The sequence below is a fragment of the Castor canadensis genome, chromosome 6 (assembly GCF_047511655.1).
Source record: "Castor canadensis chromosome 6, mCasCan1.hap1v2, whole genome shotgun sequence".
NCBI lineage: Eukaryota > Metazoa > Chordata > Mammalia > Rodentia > Castoridae > Castor > Castor canadensis.
In genome coordinates, this window is record NC_133391.1 from 42060255 (window position 1) to 42080978 (window position 20724).

The following is a 20724-nucleotide window of genomic DNA, read 5'->3' on the forward strand; positions in this document are numbered from 1 at the left end:
CATAACCTCTCTCCCCTCCCTCTGCCAGTGTCTTTGTTCTGCAAAAAGGAAGAGAACCGGAATTCCTGGAATTCGAATATGCTGCCCTGTGGTTTCAATGGTAAAGCTCAGTGGTAGTGTACCTGCTTGGTCTGAATGCGTGCATGAGCCCCAGTTTGGTGTGCTTAAAATGATGCGCATCTCTTCAGAAAGCAGAGCTTCTTAGATCTTAAAGAAAGTCTAGTTATGACAAAGGCCGCAGAAGAAGCTCGGCTTCCTTGCCTATGGGTATTTCACAGATTTGTCCTCTATACAAAGAAGACCCTTCTGCACACTGAGCCCTGCTGCAAATCTCACCAGCGACCTCTACTCGGGCTTTCCATCTGTCTAAACCATCAGTCTCCACACAGCTTCCTTCCTCCCCGGGTGCCTTGAGGCAAGAAGTCCCCATTCTGCCAGGCTCATGAAACCAATCAGCAGCATCTACCTTTCTAAGACACCCCTTCCTCTCCATGCCCACAGGGGCAAACAGTTGGCCAGCTTCAGCTCTGGCACCACTGGAGGAGTGGCTCACATCTTGTGGCCCAGGACCCAACATCGTGAGGGCATTGGGGTGTGTGTGTGTGTGTGTGTGTGTGTGTGTGTGTGTGTGTGTGTGTTTTCAATTGTAGGTACCACACATCTGGAAGACAGAGTAAGAAGTCACGGCATACACTAGAGCCTTTTTCTTTTTTTTTTTTGTAATTTAAAAAATACAGTTTGTGATGGGCTGAGCTTGCTGGAGCACAGGGTGGTGGGAATGCCCCAGGAGCATTTGTAAGGCATGTGGAGAGTAGTAGTCCTTGGGATGTCTGGCCCTAGCTGGCCTGTCAGCCTGTCACCTGGATAATTAGACCCCCAGTGACACTGGTTCCAGCCTTGACTCAGAAACCATGGGCCCCCAATGTGGCCTGGGTTAGACCTAGGGCTTGCAAGACCAGGATTTCACTGGAGCCTGCTGGAGGGTGAGACCTAGGTGACAGACCTGGGGAGACGATAGGAAATGTCACCACTTGGAAGAAAACTGAGCTATCTGGTGGTGGGAAAATGTGAGGCTAGATGCTGCAGGAGCCTTGGTGGTGGGGATGGGCATGCCAGTGGGCAAGAAGGGGCAAGAAAGGATAGGAGGGCTGGAGAAGCTGGAGGGGATGGTCCCCTGGAAGGACTGGTAGGTGGAGCTGGGGATGTTTGGACAAGGAAACTCTTTGAAGCTTTTCAATCGTCCTCCCCACCCAGGACCTGGTCCCCTCCCCTCCATAAAGCCATTAGCTCCTGGTGCCAGCCCTATCTCTGCTCCATCTCTCTTGGTTCCAGTCGGTGCATTCACAGACCTCCTGCCCTGAGGGACCGAGGAGGATTTATGGGGGGTCATGGAGGGGGAGGGGCATCCTTTAGAGGAGGCCTGAGAGGTCTGTTAGGAAAGTCGGGTGTGGGGAGCTGTTAGTGGCTAGAGGCCGGATCATTTCCGAGCTGGCTCTGCATGACAAAGGCGAAGGAGCAAGTCTCTTCTTTGATCTGTCCCCTGCCGGCCCCACACACCTGCCTGTTGGTACCCCCGTCCCAGCTGAGACCTCAAGAAGATCAACCAAAAGGGGGTGGGGAAGAGGCTGTGTCCCAACTCTCCTCCATCCTTCTCTGGACACCTTCCTCTCTTGGTGGCCCCAGGACAAAAACATTTCGTAGGCTGATGACCCAAAACACCTACCGCCCCCTCCCGGAGAGGTTGGAGAGCCAGAACCTCGGGACCGGCGCGGTGAGCTGGGGTGGGGCGACTGGAGCAGCGCGCGCCGGGTTTGCGGGTGCAGGGTTGGAGGTGCCAGGGGGTCCTGGAGAGAGGACCCATTGGAGATGTGGGATCCCGCCCAGAAGGACGCTGAGGGAGAACCGAGGCGGGGGACCTGAAGCATGGATTTGCCTGTGTATCCAAGGGTTCAATGAAAGGTGCGCTTTGGGGACAAGGAGCAGGTGTTAATTACAAATCGCATAAGGCAAAGGTGGGGAGCTCTGGTGCTACAAGGGAGGGGTCATAGCTTCCGGGAGCTGCGTCCTCAGCACAGCCACTGGAGAAGCTAGGGCTGTCGCCAGCTGCTGCAGCGGGAGGGACAGCTCCATTGCGGAGGAGAGGACAAGGAGACAGGTCACTAAAGCTGTGATTCCCAAATGGCTTTTAGGTTTGTTGGAGAAGTTTCCTGGAGAAAGTGAAACGCCCCCACCCTTCTCCCTGCTAGCATTTCTTAAGGATAACCAAGGGTGGGGATTTGGAAAACTGGCTTAGAGAGGACAGGATACAGATGAAGACTCCTGTTTGAGTGTAGATAAATCCAGTTCACTACAAAGAGGAGCCTGAAGGTCAGAGAAGTAAACCCCTGGGCTGGAGTGAGGTTAGGAAGGGGTGGTCCTCTTGTCTCTAGATGTTCTAGAGAAAGAACATGTGTGCTTCCCCAATGGGCAAAGCAGCCCAAATGCTGCACCTAGCACGCTCTGTTCTCAAAAGGATTTGCCTTCTTTTCTGGCTTCTCAGCTTGCTGTTTGCTCCCTTTGGAATTTGGTTTTGAGTAGAGTTTCTCCAGTTTGGGGTAAAAGACCTAAAAGCCCTACAATGAGGGACTGGCACTAAGGAGTGAAGGTTGGAAAGGGCTGAATTTCCTTGAGAGGCAGAATTTCAGGTCCCCACTGCATACCCTTTGAGCTTTCCTGCACACTCCCTCGCCTGGACTCCCGGATCTCTTATATTTGCACACTGATTCTCTGCATTTCTCTCCCTCCAGGGAGCCCTGCTGTGGACGGTGCCGGTCCCAGGGAACTGGGGCGGGCTGAGGCCGACCATGCCCAGTCTGTTGCTGCTGTTCACTGCGGCTCTGCTCTCCAGCTGGGCCCAGCTGCTGACCGAAGCCAACTCCTGGTGGTGAGTGAGAGGTGTGGAGAGGGGCACCATGGGTGTGATCAGACCCTTATCCAAGGATGGGGAGGGCCTCTTCTTCCCAGGAAAACTGGGGGAGTTCCTTTCTCTCTTCAGCCCCTAGAGGTAAGGGTTCCACGAGGAGAATAAAGGATTTCTTTATTTGATTTTTCTTTGATCCTGCCTGGACCTTTTCCTGTGAATAGTTAGAAATAGCTCTTTTATTATTATTGGGAAAATCAGAATATTGATAGTATGAACAAGGTCCTGGGTTCCATCACATTACTACACACACACACACACACACACACACACACACACACAGTCATCATGGCCCACACATGTAATTCAGTGACTCAGGAGGCTGCACCAGATGAATTGTCTGAGCCCAGGAGCTGAAAGCCAGCCTGGGCGATACACTCTTTCTCAAAAATATATACCTACACACGCATGTATACATGTGCACTTTTGGCTGGCAGAGGCTGAGAGTGAAATTCCTTCTTGATGAGTTTGAACAGCAGACAAGACATTTGCAGGACCACGTGTGTGGCTTCCTTTTTGTTTTTAAGGTTGCTGTCACTGCCGAGTCAACATGGAAATGCCAGGCCACGGTCTGTGACCAGCTTGCATGCTTATTTACTCAGATGGCAGCTATAGCTTGCTCATCTAATTTAGCACTTTTTTAGGTCTGGGAGATGACTAGTAAAAGAGAGATCCCCTGATCTGATCAACGGTGGGAGAGGGAGGGGATGCGGGGTGTGAAAACAGTTGGGTTGGGTTATGTGAGGGGGGAACTCCCTGCCAGGGAGTTGGTGGCTTTCCATCCTGTACTGCGCCCTTGGGCTGCACTGACACTTGTCCTTGAACAACGCTTGTGCGCTCCTGTTGACATTTGGCTCTTCTTTGTCCTCTGGCTCAAATGAATAGCTGCCCCCCACAGTCCACCTCTCTCTCCCCCACCCCCAGGACAAGTTCAGATTCTCACTATGTAGCCCAGGCTGGCCTTGAACTCATGCTCCTCCTGCCTCCACCTGGGCTTACAGGTTATGCCATCGTGCCCAGGCCCAGCTTGGCCATCTCCTTATAAAGGTTTTTCCTCATCCTAAGAATTTTCCCAATCTGATTGTGATGGATTCAGAAGCTGTTTTCATTTTTGACGTTATGGGGGTTTTGAACTCAGGACCTCACACTTGCTAGACAGGAACTCTACACTTGAGCCATGTCTCCAGCCCTTTTTTGCTTTTAGTTCTTTTTCAGATATGATCTCACATTTTTTGCTGGGGGCCAGCCTCAGACCAGGCTTATCCTACCTATGCTTTCTTTGCAGTTGGGATTACAGGTGTACACCACTATGCTCAGCTTGTTGGTTGAAATGGAATCTTGGCAACTTTTTGCCTGGGTGGCCTTGAAACTGCAAGCCTCACAGTCTCTGCCTCATGAGTAGCTGGGATTACAGGCATGTGTCACCACATGCAACCCTAAAGAAGCTGTCGGTTTTAAGCATTTGGCATCTCACATATCATTTGTGATCATACCTTAGTTTCCCTTGGTATTTCCTTTGAAGGCATGTACACTATTTTATTAATTTTTCCTTTAAGTTCTTAGTCCAGGGCCTTGGGCACAGAAACACTCAACAGCTGTTGAATGAATGGCTTAACACTGTGCATAGGCACACACTCACTGCTCGGTCTTTTCCCTCTCTCTGGCTTGCTGTTGTAGGTCATTAGCTATGAACCCAGTGCAAAGACCTGAGATGTTTATCATCGGTGCACAACCTGTGTGCAGCCAGCTTCCTGGGCTCTCCCCCGGCCAGAGAAAGCTGTGTCAATTATACCAGGAGCACATGGCCTACATTGGCGAGGGAGCCAAGACGGGCATCAAGGAATGCCAGTACCAGTTCCGACAGAGGCGCTGGAACTGCAGCACCGTGGACAACACGTCTGTCTTTGGCAGAGTCATGCAGATTGGTAAGAAGCTGTTGGAATGTGACTGGCCAGGGACCTATGTCCAGTTCTTCTCTCCCAGGCCCTGCACGCTGAGATCCTTGGAGCTTCCCTGGGCTCTCTCTAGTCTTAGAAGCAGTGGGCAAGAAGGGAGAGGAAGGTACACAGAAGAGGAGGTACCAGAGTAATATGGTAATACCCATACTGTGTCCTGCAGCCTCTACTTTCCAGTCTCATTGGGGGGCTAGCTGTGCGACTCATCCCGGGAGGGGAGGAACATCTGAGTCAAGTCAAGAGTGAATTAGAAGACTGTCACCGCCTCTCAGTCCCTCCTTTTAAGAGTCTTGGGGAGAGAACCCAAAGCTGCAGCCCTAAATGTCTGTAAGATTTTTTTTTTTGCCTCTTCCACTTGGACCCTTGAAAGACAGAAACTCAGGGCCAAATTGGTGCTGTCATCCAGATCCAGAGCTGTCTTTTTCGTTAGAAAGGATGTGTGTGTGTGTGTGTGTGTGTGTGTGTGTGTGTGTGTGTAAGTGGGGGAAGGGAACAGGCTAAAGGAGGAAGATAACAGGGCCACTCTTCAGCATTCCAGTCCCTTCCCCTCTCCCACTCCTGCTCTAGGATTCTTTGGCTGTCCTATTGCCTAGAAGGAGGTGTGATCTGAGGTCTAATTGTTTTAGATCCTTTTGAAATGCAATCCTGCCTCCCTGGCAAGAAATTGAGAAATCCGGCGCTATTCTACTGGGTCTTATCCCCAGGGCCATAAAAGAAAGGTGTTGGAGGCAGCATTGGTCCCTGTCCTCATTCTCCCAGGACAACTTACCATCTGAAGACCACATTGTAGAGTTACCTGGGGCTGGGATTTTCCCAAAGAAGCCCTCAGGGGGGCTGGAGAGCGAAGAGATTTTGAAATCCTTTATTACGAAGGATACTCAAAAGTTCCCCACCACCACCACCACCACCAAGGGATTCCAGGCCTCTTTCTCCTGCCTCAGACGGAAAAATAAAACTTGAGGGAAAGTACTCCTTGAACCCTGTCCGCCAGAAACATAACCCAATGTTCCTGAAACCCTTAGGGCAACTTTCCCAAAAAGTGGAGGGTTAGGTGGAGTTTACTCAGCTTCTTCTGGAATCCACCTGGTATTTGTGTCTCCCCAGCATCACTTGTCCTGTGTTCAGTGTGAAGCTGACCCAAGTAGAGGGAGAACCATCTGCTACTCACTTTGAAGGAGCTCATATTTGGGGACCTAATGTGTGTCTGACCTTGGCTTCAGGGCAGGATGGAGGTGGGGAGTTAGACAGCAGGCTTGCCTTTGGAAGGGAAAGATAGATGACAGGATGGCTGCACACCTCTCTACCTGGCTCTCTTACAAACTGGAGCCCTTCTGTCTGCTAACTTTCCCTTTCCTTTTTGTAGCTTCCCTAAGGCTGTTACTACCTGGAAAGCTGTCCTTTCTTTCTCCCCCCCCCCCCCCCCCCCCCGGTCCCCCTTCCAGAGTAGCTCTTGGCAAGAAATCTCTATTTCAGTGTAGGACATCCAAAAAAGTTCCTTCCTTCTTGGAAGGCACTGCAAAAGTCTGTCACCAGAGGGCAGCAGAGCAGCTCCAAGGAGCGCTGGCCTCTCCTGGCCTGGGCCTGGGGAACTGGAGGCAGCTTCCAGGCTGCTATGGAATGAGAGAGCACAGTACTCCTTGGAGCCGGAAGACTCAGCTCCATTTGTGCTGGTTTACTCATTAACCTTTTATCCTTGAGAAGGCTTGAGTTTCAATTCTAAAGTTTCACATATAGCTAAAACCTCACGTGGCTATCCATCCTGAAACCCTAGTCCTGAACCCTCTTTCTTCCTGAGGGTAGTTGTAGTGGTCTGTAATTCCCATGCTTACCCAAGACCCAAATTCTGCCCTATGCAGGCAGACATAGCCACTTTGTCTAAAGATGCCCCTCACCCCAACAAAGGCAGAACGTGATTGCACCCCAGGGCATGTTCAGGTCCCAAACCATCAAGATAAAACAGAGCTGTCAGAGAACAAAACATCTGGCACATGACGATCAGCTGTGCGTACATTGTTTCAGAAGGCAATTGGGAGAAGGCTGATTCAAGTCTGAAAAGCTAAAGAATTAGTCAGTTGCTAAAGAATGGTAGAAGAAATCAGACATATGCAGCTTAGAAAAAGAACCCATAAAAGGCATATTACTTGTTTTCAAACACTGAAGAGCTGTCAAATGGAAAAGGAATTAGGCAGTGTAGCGCCAGCAGGCGGAAGTTGTAGGGAGGCATATTTTGGTTTAATATGAGAAAGAACATTCTGGCAATTAGAGTCATTTAAAAAAAGATGGAATGACTTTCTTTGGAAGCCCAGCGCACCTCCGTGGGATGCTATGGGGGCATGTTCCCAGTGGGTGGACAGGGGCTTCAGAGTCTCCTTCCTGTTCCAGGATGCCACGTCAGGGGCTTGAGCCATGTTTAAGGAACACTTCTCAGGCATGAGTTTCTCAGAATGGGACCTAGTCCATCTCCCTTAGAGATTCCTAGGCCATCTTACTATCTCAGATGGTCACTGTCACAGTCTGGCTCCCCTAAACCAGATCCCTCAACTCTGGCTGTGATTCATTCCTGGGTCAAACGCAGAACTGATGACTGAACCGTGAGTGAAACTTCCTGCCTGCCATCATTTGGGTTTTTCTTGGGGCATTCCTATTCCACAACTGACCAGAAGCCGACTCTTGGTTAACTGAGAAAAGCTGACTCAGCAAGCATACTCTGGTTTGGAACATTGTGATGCCGTCACTGTGTGGTGCAGAGTAACCAAGAAGCAGGGAGAGGTCACGCCAGGCCCTTTAACTGACTGCAGGCTGCTGTCCCACCGATGTCTGCTGCAGACTGTGGAAACTCGGGAGAGCAGAAGGTGTCCCCTGATGTAGTCTCTGAGATCAAGATTGAATCTGTTTTCTGCGAAGAACACACACCCCTTACTGTTGGTCCATTCCCCTACCCCCAGCCTGAGCATCTACAAATCTGTCTCTGTGAAGTTGTGGAAATGGGGTCCTGCAACATGTGGCCTTTGGGGACCAGCTTCTTTCACTTAGCATGATTATAAGGCTCGTCCATGCTGTAGTGTGTTTCTGTTCTTTTTCTATTATCCCATTGTGTGGATAATATCACATTTTGTTTATCTGTTCATCCACTGGTGAACAACTGAGTTGTTTCCACTTTGGGGCTATTGTGAACGTCTCAGCGATGAGCATTTGCGTGGGCGTGTCTGTGTGGACTTCTCTGGGACGTGTTCTTAGGCGTGGAATTGCTGGATCATCTGGAACTCCATGTAACCTTTTGGTGAACTGCCAGGTACTTTTCCAAAGCAGCTGTAGCTTGTAACGTTCCCATCAATAGCAGAGTAGGTTCCCTATCTTTACCAGTGTGCTATTACCTGGCTCTTTTATTGTGGCCATCCTGGCGGATGGAGAGTGGGAGCTCATCGTGATTTGCATTTCCCTGAAGGCTGAGTATTATTTTTATAAATGTTTTCATCATGTCATGTGAGTTTTTAAGTGGGTTGTTACAGCAATAAAAGGGAACATAGCTGGGATTTCCTACTGGAAAATGATCTGGACAGTTAGAGGAATGGTTCTGGGTGTTGGAAATTGTAGGTACTGTCCGTCCATTGGCTCCCCAGTGCTCTTGAGCTAGGAGGCAGAATGGGGCCTGTGGAAGAGAGAGAGAGAGAGAGAGAGAGAGAGAGCTTGGATAATTCTAGACCTTGTTAAGTCTATTCCTGGTCTCTGCCACTATCTAGCTAAATAACAGCAGCAATAAAAAAGACACATGGCTCAGAGTCACCTCCTCAGCCTTGTTCTGTGAGTCCCACTGACCCATAAATTTCCCTATGCCCATTCTCCTTCCATGTAAGTCTCCCTCCTAGGCCTATAGGTCCTGTGAACTCTGTTGTGGAAATAAGCGGGGGGCCAGGCCTGGAGGGGTTCATCTGGTTCTGTGTGGCATCATAGTGCAGAGCGAGGGCCAAGAGGCTGGGGTAAGGAAGGCAACTTCAGTCCTTGGGAAGGGGAGGCAAAGCCAGGCCAGGCACCCCTAGACATCGGTTCCCGTCCTGGGACTGTTGCATGGGGGCTGAGGCAGGAAGGCAGGAGGAGGTGGAGAGAAGGAACAGGCCTCCAGCAAGGATGGTGGCCTTGCTGGCACTGCACCCCTCTTGTCTCCCTTGCAGGCAGCCGGGAGACAGCCTTTACCTACGCTGTGAGCGCTGCGGGAGTAGTCAACGCCATCAGCCGAGCTTGCCGCGAGGGTGAGCTTTCTACATGTGGCTGCAGTCGGACCACGCGGCCCAAGGACCTGCCCCGGGACTGGCTGTGGGGTGGCTGCGGGGACAACGTGGAGTATGGCTACCGCTTTGCTAAGGAGTTTGTAGATGCCCGAGAGCGGGAGAAGAACTTTGCCAAGGGATCAGAGGAGCAGGGCCGAATGCTCATGAACCTGCAGAACAACGAGGCAGGTCGCAGGGTAAGATGGCCCTCGCCCGCCCTCCCCGACCCCTTTCAGATGCCCCATCCCCAGCGGGCACACGTATTGTCACTTGTCTCGGTTGCTGTCTGTTTGTTGAGACAGGGTCTCTCTCATCCAGGCTGACCTTGGAATTCCTGGGCTCAACAATCCTTCTGCTCCATTCTCCTTGAGTGGCTGGGACTGCAGGCTTGATGCCACTGCACCTGGCTCCTGAGTGTCACTTTTCTAACTTTAGTTATCACATCAGAGGCCATCTGTCCCTATAGGACGTACATGCAATGTTTGGATATGAATTCCAGACACATAGAGTGGAGTTCTCGTCTCCACCCACTCCCTTTTGTAATTGGAACAGATGAGATGACTGGAAGTGTAGGCCATTAGACCTGGCCTCGGATTTATGATTTGTGAAAGGCTCAGGTGAGCCAGAGCTGACGTTTAAGAGCTGCTGTCGTACATATCCAGAGCTCCAGTCCAGAAGCACATGTCGGTGCTAATGGCAAACCACTCTATGCTAGGTTTTAAACAGAAGTGGAAGTGTGAAAAGACAGCCCGCTCTTGAAGGCTTAAGCAAACATTCTCCCCAATGTAAGATGTGACTGTGTGTGTGGTTTTGGTTTTTTTTAATGATGATACTGGGGTTTGAACTCAGGGCCTTTTGCTTGCTAGGCAGGCACTCTACCCACTGAACCACACCCCTAGCCCTTTTTAGTTTAGTTATTTTTTGAATAGGGTCTTGCGTTTTTTTCCCAGGCTGGCTTGCCCTGTGATCCTCCTATTTACTGCTCCCTGGTAGCTGGGATGACAGGCATGAGGCTGGCCTATGTTACCATCTTCTCAGCCTCAATTTCAGCAGAACCTAAAACGCAGTTTGGGGCAACTTAGTTTCTTGTGTATGCTGAGCGTACCTGGGCATGGTTTCCCCCTTGCAGGTACCAAAGAGTGTGTTCTTTTTCTGCTTGCACCTTGGTCAGGAAGACCCCCTCTAAGCATGTCTGTACTCCCACCCACTTCCTCTGTCATAGGAAACTGGAGGGCCTGCCTGCAGGAAGCTTTACCTCATGCTGGCTCAGCGGAGCCAGTGTGGACAGGAACTGGAAAGTGTTGAGGTCTGAGCACTAGCAAAGAGCACCTCATGAAACAAAGCAGACTTCTTCCTTGGAGTGTTGTCCCCATTCAAGTCAATGTCCAGCTGGCTTGCTCTGGGACCCTGGTGAGGTGCCCTAGTGGAACCAAAGGTGAACTAATGTAAGAACCAGTTTCTTCAGAAGAAGCAAGGTCAGGGATTCAATACTCGCTCACTGGTGATTCAGGAACAGGATATAGATATATTTCTAAAAATGTCTTCATATATACAGCGTTTAAAACGGGACATGTGCAGTGGCTTATGCCTGCAATCCCAGCTACTCAGGAGGCAGAGGTCAGGAAGATTGCAACTCAAGGCCGGCCCAGGCAAATAGTTCATAAGACTCCATCTCAATCAATCAGCTGGGCACAGAAGCATGTGCCTGTCATCCCAGCCATATGGGAGGTATAAATAGGAGGAATGAGGTCCAGACTGGCCCATGCCAAAAATGTGAGGTTTATTAGAAAAATAAGTAAAGCAATAAAGGCTGAGGGTATGACTCAAACGGTAGTGTACCTGCCTAGCAAGTGTTCAAACCCCAGTACTGCAAAAAAAAAAAAAAGCTTTAAAACATCAACCCACATTTCGGAAATGGAATTGAACATGTCTCTTGTATAAAATCAAGATCTTGTACTATTGGCTTAACAGAACTCAGTACACCTTCGTGGACTTGGTATCAACCATAGTGTATCACTGAGTAGGAATTACAACTGGTTGTTCACTGTCTTCCTTACATATAACAAGTGGGAGGCAGGGTGCAGGGCTGTGTGAGGCTGGTTTTGGCACGTGGCTATTATGGTGTAGGCCAGGACAGAAAGACCAGAATCAGTTTAGATGACTTCCACTCTAGGCCTCTGTGGGGCTGCCCACTGTCCAGGCCACCTCTGTTTAGCAGTCCATGTGGAGTCTGACTTGAGGGACAGAGAAGGATCAGCAAGAAGGGTTATGTTTGCCACTTTATCACTTTATCTCCTGGATGCCTACCTTCTATTCTTTCTCAAAATTGGACCTGCAGTCCCAGCTACTGAGAGGTTGAGGCACAAGGATGGCATGGGGCTAGGAGTTCAGCCTGGGCAGCGTAGTGTCTTTACAAGGAAACAAAACAAAACACAAAAAAGATGTCAAATACCATCTAGTCCTTAGCATGTTTTCTCCTTCCTCACAGTCCCTCTTGCACCTGAACGGCAGTGTGGCATTTGTACTTTTCTGTACTTTCCCTCTACTTTGATCTGATCTTCTCTCTAATAACCTCCAGCCATGCTGTACATGGGTGGGCACATGTGACTATTCTGCCTCCTAATAAGAGGTCAAATTCACAGGGGGAGGAAGAGGCAACCTGTGGAATTGTGGCAGATAGCAAAGGGGACCTGGTCTGCATCCTAAAATGCAGCCCTGGAGGCAGAGAAGGAGACACCAGCTCCTCCCTCTTCCCTTAGAGTTTGACCCCACTTCTGCTGGCTCCTCTCTTTATTGCCCTTAATTGTTTGTTTGTTTGTTCTGGGTCCTTATCTGGGCAGCGCCTTTCCTTCCATCTGCCTTGTTCTCCCTCACACACCTCCCCTGGCTTCCTCTGTCTATCTCCCAGCCTTCAGGTCCCACCTTCCTCCAGACGCCACACCTCTTCAGTAGCCCTTTATCTCTCCCTCTGCCTCTTTCTGCTCCATGTTGGGAATTCTTGTCCCTCTGTATTTTTTAATCCCTCTCCAAGGAACAGGCTCTAGCCATCAATCACCAAAGGTATTCATATCTCACCTTCTCACACCTACACAGAATTCTGCAACGAGGATTCAGGTGACAGGGATGATTTTAACAATCTAGAATCTGACATGTTAACTACAGAGTCAATCTCAGGCATAAGCTGCCAGAAGTTTCTCTTAGCCTTTAAGAGCCTCTGGTAGCTCTCTCTTAGACAGGGAAGGCAAGACCTGCGTTTTGGTATTGCTTGGCCACTCAAGGGTTTCTAAGCATTGTCCAGATAAAAGCCTTGTACCTAATCCTTGTGACATTCCTGCCAGATACCAAGCTGTCACACCAGGAGATAAAGGGAGAAGACATAGGGCTAAAACATTTTTACAAGTATTTTACTTTTTTTGAGGAGGGGGTGCTGAGGATCAAACCCAGGACCTTACATGTTAGGCAAGTACTTTGTCCTTTGCACTCCACCCCCGCCCCCCTTTTTTTTTTTGAGTCAGCGGGAAGGGTCCACAATTGAGATTTTTCACCCTCTTCCTACAGAAGTAGCCTTAAATATTTATATAAATTATTTTTAAAATATTTTTTAAACCCACAAATATTATAGCCTCTGCCATACCTTCATAGTGGAAGAAGGGCAGAATGGATGAAATAGTGAAGGGGAGTGACACTCTATGTGTCTCGGGCTTATTTTGCTGAAATTTCTGTCCTCGCCCATGTTGCCTGGCTGTGACTGTCCTTCCCCAAGTCTCATTAGAGATGCTTATCCTGCTCCCAGGTGCTTAGTGGTAAGGTACACAGTTTTAGACCCTAATGCTTCCTCCTTCAGCAGCGCCAGACGCCAGCCATCTCTCTAAACCAAGGACCAATTCCAAAGGAATGTCAGGTTGTAGCTCTGGGCTGGGGGATTTGAGCCAGAAGGGTAATTGCAGGCCTTGTCTTTGAAGTTCTTGTTGGGATGTCATGTCAATTCCTCTGTATTCAGGCCTGGAATTGCCAGGCCAACTCCTGGTGCCTTTAACCTTGGGGAAGAGTCTCCCTTCCTTCTCTGCCCTATGTCACCTTAAGCCAAAAGATTGAAGTGCAGGAGTGATTGCCATTCCGGCTCCCTTCTGGGTGGTCCTGAACAGGTCTCCAAAACACCCTAGAGCTTCAGTTTCTCTCCTGAAAAATAGTAAGAGTAATTCCTTACCAGGAAAAAGAAATCAGGAAGTTTTGACGGTGGTCCTATGAGCTATGGTGGTTAGGCATTTCTTGCACCTATAGTCTTTCTGTTTAGCATTGAATAAAGACACAATCTGGAGCCTCCTGAAAAGAAATCTAAGAGAAATCCTTGAAAAATGAGTCCCAACTCAGCTGGGGACAATAGCTGTGTCACAGGAAAATGTGCCAAGGCAGATGTGTATTCTTACCCCGCCATCTGCACTTCTGGGCCTGCTGCCAGCATGATTTGATGCAGGATGCGTTCATTGAAAGGCACTTTGTAAGCAGCTTTCAGATCGTCTCTTGCTTTTACATTTTGATTTGTGATAACCAAAGTTCAAATCCACTTTGCTTTGTCCGGATTCGTGATTTCCGGGGTAGATTTGTTTTTGAATGAATTCCCCCATAGGTAGGCCCACCAACTTGCTCTCCCACTGCCCTGGGTCCCATCTCCTTCCTCCATACTCTCCCAGGCGAGAAGTCTTGCTTACAAATATGATAGCTTATGGGAGACTCCTGATGACTGCAGAGCTGGTGAGCAAATGGCAACACAGGAAAAGAGACCATTCAGTTCTTGGGGATTTAGTAGGATCTTGGAGAAGTGTTGCTTTTGATGAACTGGCCCTGTTACAGGATAGTGGGACAACTGGATTCTTTCTTTTCTGACTTGTGCTCAATAGTATGCAACAGCTGACATCTTTTTGTTGGAGTTTTAGTTCGTTGCTTGAGATTTGTTCAAGATTTTGAGCCAGCCACCATGGTATACACCTTTAGTCCGAGCACTTGGAAAGACTGAGGCAAGAGGGTCACTTGAGTGAACCTAGACGTTTGAGGTAGCCTGGGCAGTATTACAAGACTCATCTCAAAAACAAATACACAAAAAGGTGGAATTTTAGGGGACTGAGAATGTAGCTCCATGGTTAGAGTGTGCCTAGCAAGCACGAGGCCCTGAGTTTGATCCCCACTCAGCACCACACACACACACACACACACACACACACACACACACACATATGAGCGCGCACACAAAAAAAGATGAACTTTTTTTCTGATTATAAAATGACACATTTCTCGTAATCCATTTCACAAAATGTGAAATGCATGAAGTAGACAGAGAAAGAGTCCCGATTACTATCCCTTGCAGTGGATGAGAACATTTTCCCTGCCTCCCCAGTGATCTAGGCAGTTCTTTAATATGCTTTTCATCTGAGTAGCCAAGGAGCCTGGAAGAATCTCCACCTTCGTCCCCTGCCCCTGCCCATCAGCCCCTCTCTGTACTTGGACTCTCTTCCTATCCCCTTCTTTCTCCTCTTAGGCTGTGTACAAGATGGCAGATGTAGCCTGCAAATGCCACGGCGTCTCAGGGTCCTGCAGCCTCAAGACCTGCTGGCTCCAGCTGGCTGAGTTCCGCAAGGTGGGGGACCAGCTGAAGGAGAAGTATGACAGCGCGGCTGCCATGCGGATCTCCCGCAAAGGCAAGCTGGAACTGGTCAACAGCCGCTTCAACCAGCCCACCCCGGAGGACCTGGTCTATGTGGACCCCAGCCCCGACTACTGCCTGCGCAACGAGAGCACAGGCTCGCTGGGCACCCAGGGCCGCCTGTGCAACAAGACCTCGGAGGGCATGGACGGCTGTGAGCTCATGTGCTGTGGCCGGGGCTACGACCAGTTCAAGAGCGTGCAGGTGGAGCGCTGCCATTGCAAGTTCCACTGGTGCTGCTACGTCAAGTGCAAGAAGTGCACTGAGATCGTGGACCAGTATGTCTGTAAATAACCAGGCCTCCACTCTGCCTTACAGAAGTCTATATTATATAAATCTATAGAAATATATTTTATATTTGTATAATAAATGAACGGGTGATAAAATAATTGAGAAGAAAATGGAAAGGCAAAGCTTATTTAAGAGATGCTAGAAATCGTTTGAGGACTGGGCTGTGCTGGTTCTCTGCTCCCAGTGGGAGGGAGAAGGGGGTTTTCCCTCTCTCAGGACTTATGTGTGCGGGGACTTGGCCTCTAGGAGATGTGGTCTCCAGGAGAGAGGCAGTAGTCAGATGGACGGAACGATCTTGACAGAAGGCTGGAGTCTTTTTTTGGGGGTAGATGAATGTCCTATGGCCCTGTGGAAGGTGGCATGGTGACCACAAAGCGACCTCTGCCTCCCCTGATTCTTAGGGCTGTCTCCTTACGGGCCTCCTCCACAGTTCCTAAGCTCCTGCACCACTAGGAGAAGGGTCCTTTCAGTGACCATATCATGAACTGAGCGTTGTGCCTGTGCTGCAGAAGCCTGGTACAACCTGAGTAAACATTGCACTGTCCTCCCACCCAGGGGGACGAGGCTGCCACTGCTGCTGTCACTGCCCCCGTCAACACCGGCCTCATGAGCAACAGGACAAAGTGGGCAGGTCAGGCCTGGCCAGCCTGGCGTGTGCTCTGCATCTCTGTCCAGGTGTACAGTTGTTCTCTGACATTAAACATCCTTCACTGAGGTATCTTTCTTCCTTCTCCTTATTTGGACATACAGTTATCTTTCATGAATCTCTTTTGATGTTCTCTTTATTTTTGGTGCTGAGGATGGACCCCAGGGCCTTGTGCATGTTAAGTAAGCCACTGAGCTACACCCCCTGCCGTCCAAGTTTTGATCTGCTCTTTATAACTCTGCTACATGGTGTGGTGGAGGGTAAGGAAATTGAGACTGTTACTGCTCTAGTCTGGTCAATACAGAAGACAGGACTATTACAAAAATTTAATAAGGCAATGCATTTAAGGTCTCTCCCCAAGGGCTAGCATAAAGTTAAGCATTCAGTCAATGGTAGCCATTAATGTTGCTTTAGTGAACAAGAGTCTGAGATTCAAGTGTAAGCCTCAGATGCACCTGTCCCTTTCACTCCTTGCTTCATCTTGTACCCTCCCGAGGTGACGCTGATGTGTAATTGCTGGTTGGTGCAAAAGTGCAGACAGAGGAAAGCTTTCTGCACCTTCGCTGTTACCACCTGCAGTGATGGATCACAGGACCTGGGGACAGGAGAGAGAAAGGCAGAGCGCAGATCCTGGAAGGGAGAGGTTATTATTCTATAAAGGGAGGGATCCGAAGGGTGTAGCTTAATAGTGGAATGCTTGCCTAGCACGTGCAAGGCCCGGGGCTCCATCCCCAGCACTGCTAAGTAAATGGATGGGTGGATGGATGGATAGATAGATTGACTGATAGATAGATGATAGATGGGGAAGGAAGGGAGGAGTTGATGGAGAGACGCAGAGCCAGGCTGCACTGGAGTAAGCTGGAAATTACATAAAGGCATTGTATTTCAGAAAAGTTCATTAACTGGGGAATAATGGAATTACAGAATTAAACTGGGTTGTAGAATGAGCAAGTGGTATGACAAAAGATTCCACCTGAGCGTCTGTGTGTTTGTCTAGGCCACCCGTATCTGTAGTAGCTAAAGGAGGATCTTCTGACAGAGCTAGGATTATTTTACCAGGAAATACTCACACTGTTACTTAGATTCCTTTGCTCTACGTGTTCAAGGTGAATGTCCATGTACGAAAGTGACTGATAAAAATAAATAAGGAAAAAGATTTTTTTTTGAAAAACAAAAAGGTGATTGAGGTCAATTTGTCTTGTACAAAAGATCAAAATTATGCCCTTGGTTTCATTAGTAGCCATGTAGCTATCTTAAACTTAACTGAACTAGCTAGCCACATACATCAACCACAATAATAAGGGTTTTGAAACACTGGCTAGCATTATTTTTTTGTGGTGCTGGGGATGGAGCCCAGACCCTTTAAATGCTAAGTGCATGCTCTGCCCTGGACTGCACATGCTTTCCTACACACTGTTCTAGAGGTCCAAGGAGTTGTTTATGTCAGATGTTCAAGGTATTAGAAGTTGCAATTCCACCTCAGAAACCCCGGGAAATTCATTGAGAATGACTTGTTCACAATCCCTCAAAACCACTTCCATGTTCCTGAAGGAGACGGAATCCCCTCTGCATGGAGCAGTCAGGGCAAGTGGGTGGAGTAATCAGTGTCCTCCTTCCAGACGGGAGGAAGCCACATGTTCAAGTGCCATTGTGATGTACATACCCTGACCAATGAATTGATAGTTGGTGTCATGTGCAGGTTGAATCCTGGTAGGTTGGAAGCTGTCTGAAGTGACCAGGAATGCTGTAGGAATGTGAATAGAGTGCAGAAACCAAGCTGAGGGAAAAGAAAATGAGTTCTGCCCAGACTTTGGGAAGGGAGGTCATGGCAGTCAGAGCTCCGAACCAGGAGTCCTAATAAGGCCCCACAGATCTTCAGCAGGGCCCAAGCCTTGGGGCATGTATAAAAACCCAAAACCAGAAAGTTTTATTCAGTCTGTCTGGGGCAGAGGCTACCTTCCACAGGGACCTGAGGTGACGGCACTGTACTTCTGGCACAAAACCAAGACCTGCAGGTAGATTGCAAGCCTGGTCCTAATTCTCAATCTAATGGTTCTTGGTGGTCCTGTACAGGTCATCACAATATCTGAAATTTATGACCAACGTGGAGTCTATGGAGTCTAATCAGCAGCTTATAAGCCGGGCACCAGTAGCTCCCACCTGTAATCCTAGCTACTTGGGAGGCTGAGATGGGAAGAATCACAGTTAAAGGCCAGGCTGGACAAATAGTTTTCAAGACCTCATCTCAATATAACCAGATCCAAATGGGCTCAAGCTGTAGAGCGGCTGCTAGTTCAAACCCCAATCCCAGCAAAAAAAAAAAGATGAATGGGTGCTTCCATTGCCTGACTAGTCCCTGGACCAAGCAGGCCTAGCCATCCAGAACATTTTTTTTGAGACACAGTCTCGCCATGTAGCTCAGATTGGTTTGGACTTGAGATCCTCCTGCCTCAGCCTCCCAAGTAGTGGGATTCCAGGCATGGGCCACCACACCTAGCCTGAGAACTTTTTTTTTTTTTTTGCATACTGGGATTTGAACTCATGGCCTACACCTTTAGCTACCAGCCCTTTTTTGTGAAGAGTTTTTTTTCTTTTTTTTCCTATTTTTTAAATTTTTATTTTTTTTTTATTCATATGTGCATACAATGCTTGGGTCATTTCTCCCTCCGGCCCCCATCCCCTCCCTTACCACCCTCTCCGCCCCTTCCCTCTACCCCCATCCCCTCAATACCCAGCAGAAACTATTTTGCCCTTATCTCTAATTTTGTTGTAGAGAGAGTATAAGCAATAATAGGAAGGAACAAGGGTTTTTGCTGGTTGAGATAAGGATAGCTATATAGGGAGTTGACTCACATTGATTTCCTGTGCGTGTGTGTTACCTTCTAGGTTAATTCTTTTTGATCTAACCTTTTCTCTAGTTCCTGGTCCCCTTCTCCTATTGGCCTCAGTTGCTTTTAAGGTATCTGCTTTAGTTTCTCTGCGTTGAGGGCAACAAATGCTAACTAATTTTTTAGGTGTCTTACCTATCCTCTTATCTCCCTTGTGTGCTCTCGCTTTTATCTTGTGCTCAAAGTCCAATCCCATTGTTGTGTTTGCCCTTGATCTACTGTCCGCATATGAGGGAGAACATACGATTTTTGGTCTTTTGGGCCAGGCTAACCTCACTCAGAATGATGTTCTCCAGTTCCATCCATTTGCCAGCGAAAGATAACATTTCGTTCTTCTTCATGGCTGCATAAAATTCCATTGTGTATAGATACCACATTTTCTTGATCCATTCGTCAGTAGTGGGGCATCTTGGCTGTTTCCATAACTTGGCTATTATGAATAGTGCTGCAATAAACATGGGTGTACAGGTGCCTCTGGAGTAACCTGTGTCACAGTCTTTTGGGTATATCCTGAAGAGTGGTATTGCTGGATCAAATGATAGATCAATGGTTAGCTTTTTAAGTAGCCTCCAAATTTTTTTCCAGAGTGGTTGTACTAGTTTACATTCCCACCAACAGTGTAAGAGGGTTCCTTTTTCCCCGCATCCTCGCCAACAACTGTTGGTGGTGGTGTTGCTGATGATGGCTATTCTAACAGGGGTGAGGTGGAATCTTAGTGTGGTTTTAATTTGCATTTCTGTATTGCTAGAGATGGTGAGCATTTTTTCATGTGGTTTTGGCCATTTGAATTTCTTCTTTAGAGAAAGTTCTGTTTAGTTCACTTGCCCATTTCTTTATTGGTTCATTAGTTTTGAGAGAATTTAGTTTTTTAAGTTTCCTATAAGAAACCATTGGCAAAAAAAAAAAAGTTTCCTATATATTCTGGTTATCAGTCCTTTGTCTGATGTGTAGCTGGCAAATATTTTCTCCCACTCTGTGGGTGGTCTCTTCAGTTTAGAGACCATTTCTTTTGATGAGCAGAAGCTTTTTAGTTTTATGAAGTCCCGTTTATCTATGCTATCTCTTAGTTGCTGTGCTGCTGGGATTCCATTGAGAAAGTTCTTACCTATACCTACTAACTCCAGAGTATTTCCTACTCTTTCCTGTATCAACTTTAGAGTTTGGGGTCTGATATTAAGATCCTTGAGCCATTTTGAGTTAATCTTGATATAGGGTGATATACATGGATCTAGTTTCAGTTTTTTGCAGACTGCTAACCAGTTTTCCCAGCAGTTTTTGTTGATGAGGCTGCTATTTCTCCATCGTATATTTTTAGCTCCTTTGTCAAAGACAAGTTGGTTATAGTTGTGTGGCTTCATATCTGGGTCCTCTATTCTGTTCCACTGGTCTTCATGTCTGTTTTTGTGCCAGTACCATGCTGTTTTTATTGCTATTGCTTTGTAATATAGTTTGAAGTCAGGTATTGTGATACCTCCTGCATTGTTCTTTTGACTGAGTACTGCCTTGGCTATTCGTGGCCTCTTGTGTTTCCATATAAATTTCACGGTAGATTTTTCAATCTCTTTCATGAATGTCATTGGAATTTTGATGGGAATTGCATTAAACATGGAGATTACTTTTGAGAGTATCGACATTTTTACTATGTTGATTCTACCAATCCATGAGCATGGAGATCTCTCCACTTTCTATAGTCTTCCTCAATCTCTTTCTTCAGAAGTTTATAGTTTTCCTTATAGAGGTCGTTCACATATTTTGTTAGGTTTACACCTAGGTATTTGATTTTTTTGAGGCTATTGTAAATGGAATTGTTTTCATATATTCTTTTTCAGTTTGCTCATTGTTAGTGTATAGAAATGCTAATGATTTTTCTATGTTGATTTTATATCCTGCTACCTTGCTATAGCTATTGATGGTGTCTAGGAGCTTCTAAGTAGAGTTTTTTGGGTCTTTAAGGTATAGGATCATATCGTTTGCAAATAGGGATATTTTGACAGTTTCTTTACCTATTTGTATTCCTTTTAT

General features: G+C 47.8%; 1 protein-coding gene across 6 annotated transcripts in view; it reads left to right on the forward strand.

Annotated features, from left to right (window-relative positions):
- Positions 1-16958, forward strand: part of Wnt5b (Wnt family member 5B) — a 94512-nt gene extending 77554 nt beyond the window's left edge. For 2 of the 6 annotated variants that reach the window (XM_074076372.1, XM_074076375.1), the window contains exons 2-5: positions 2787-2923; positions 4637-4884; positions 9084-9376; positions 14713-16958. In XM_074076372.1, coding sequence (XP_073932473.1) covers positions 2787-2923; positions 4637-4884; positions 9084-9376; positions 14713-15171 — 1137 coding nt within the window. In that variant the 3' untranslated portion in view covers positions 15172-16958. The other 4 variants (XM_074076371.1, XM_074076373.1, XM_074076376.1 and 1 more) reach the window with 4 other exon arrangements.
- Positions 16959-20724: the final 3766 nt, after the last annotated feature.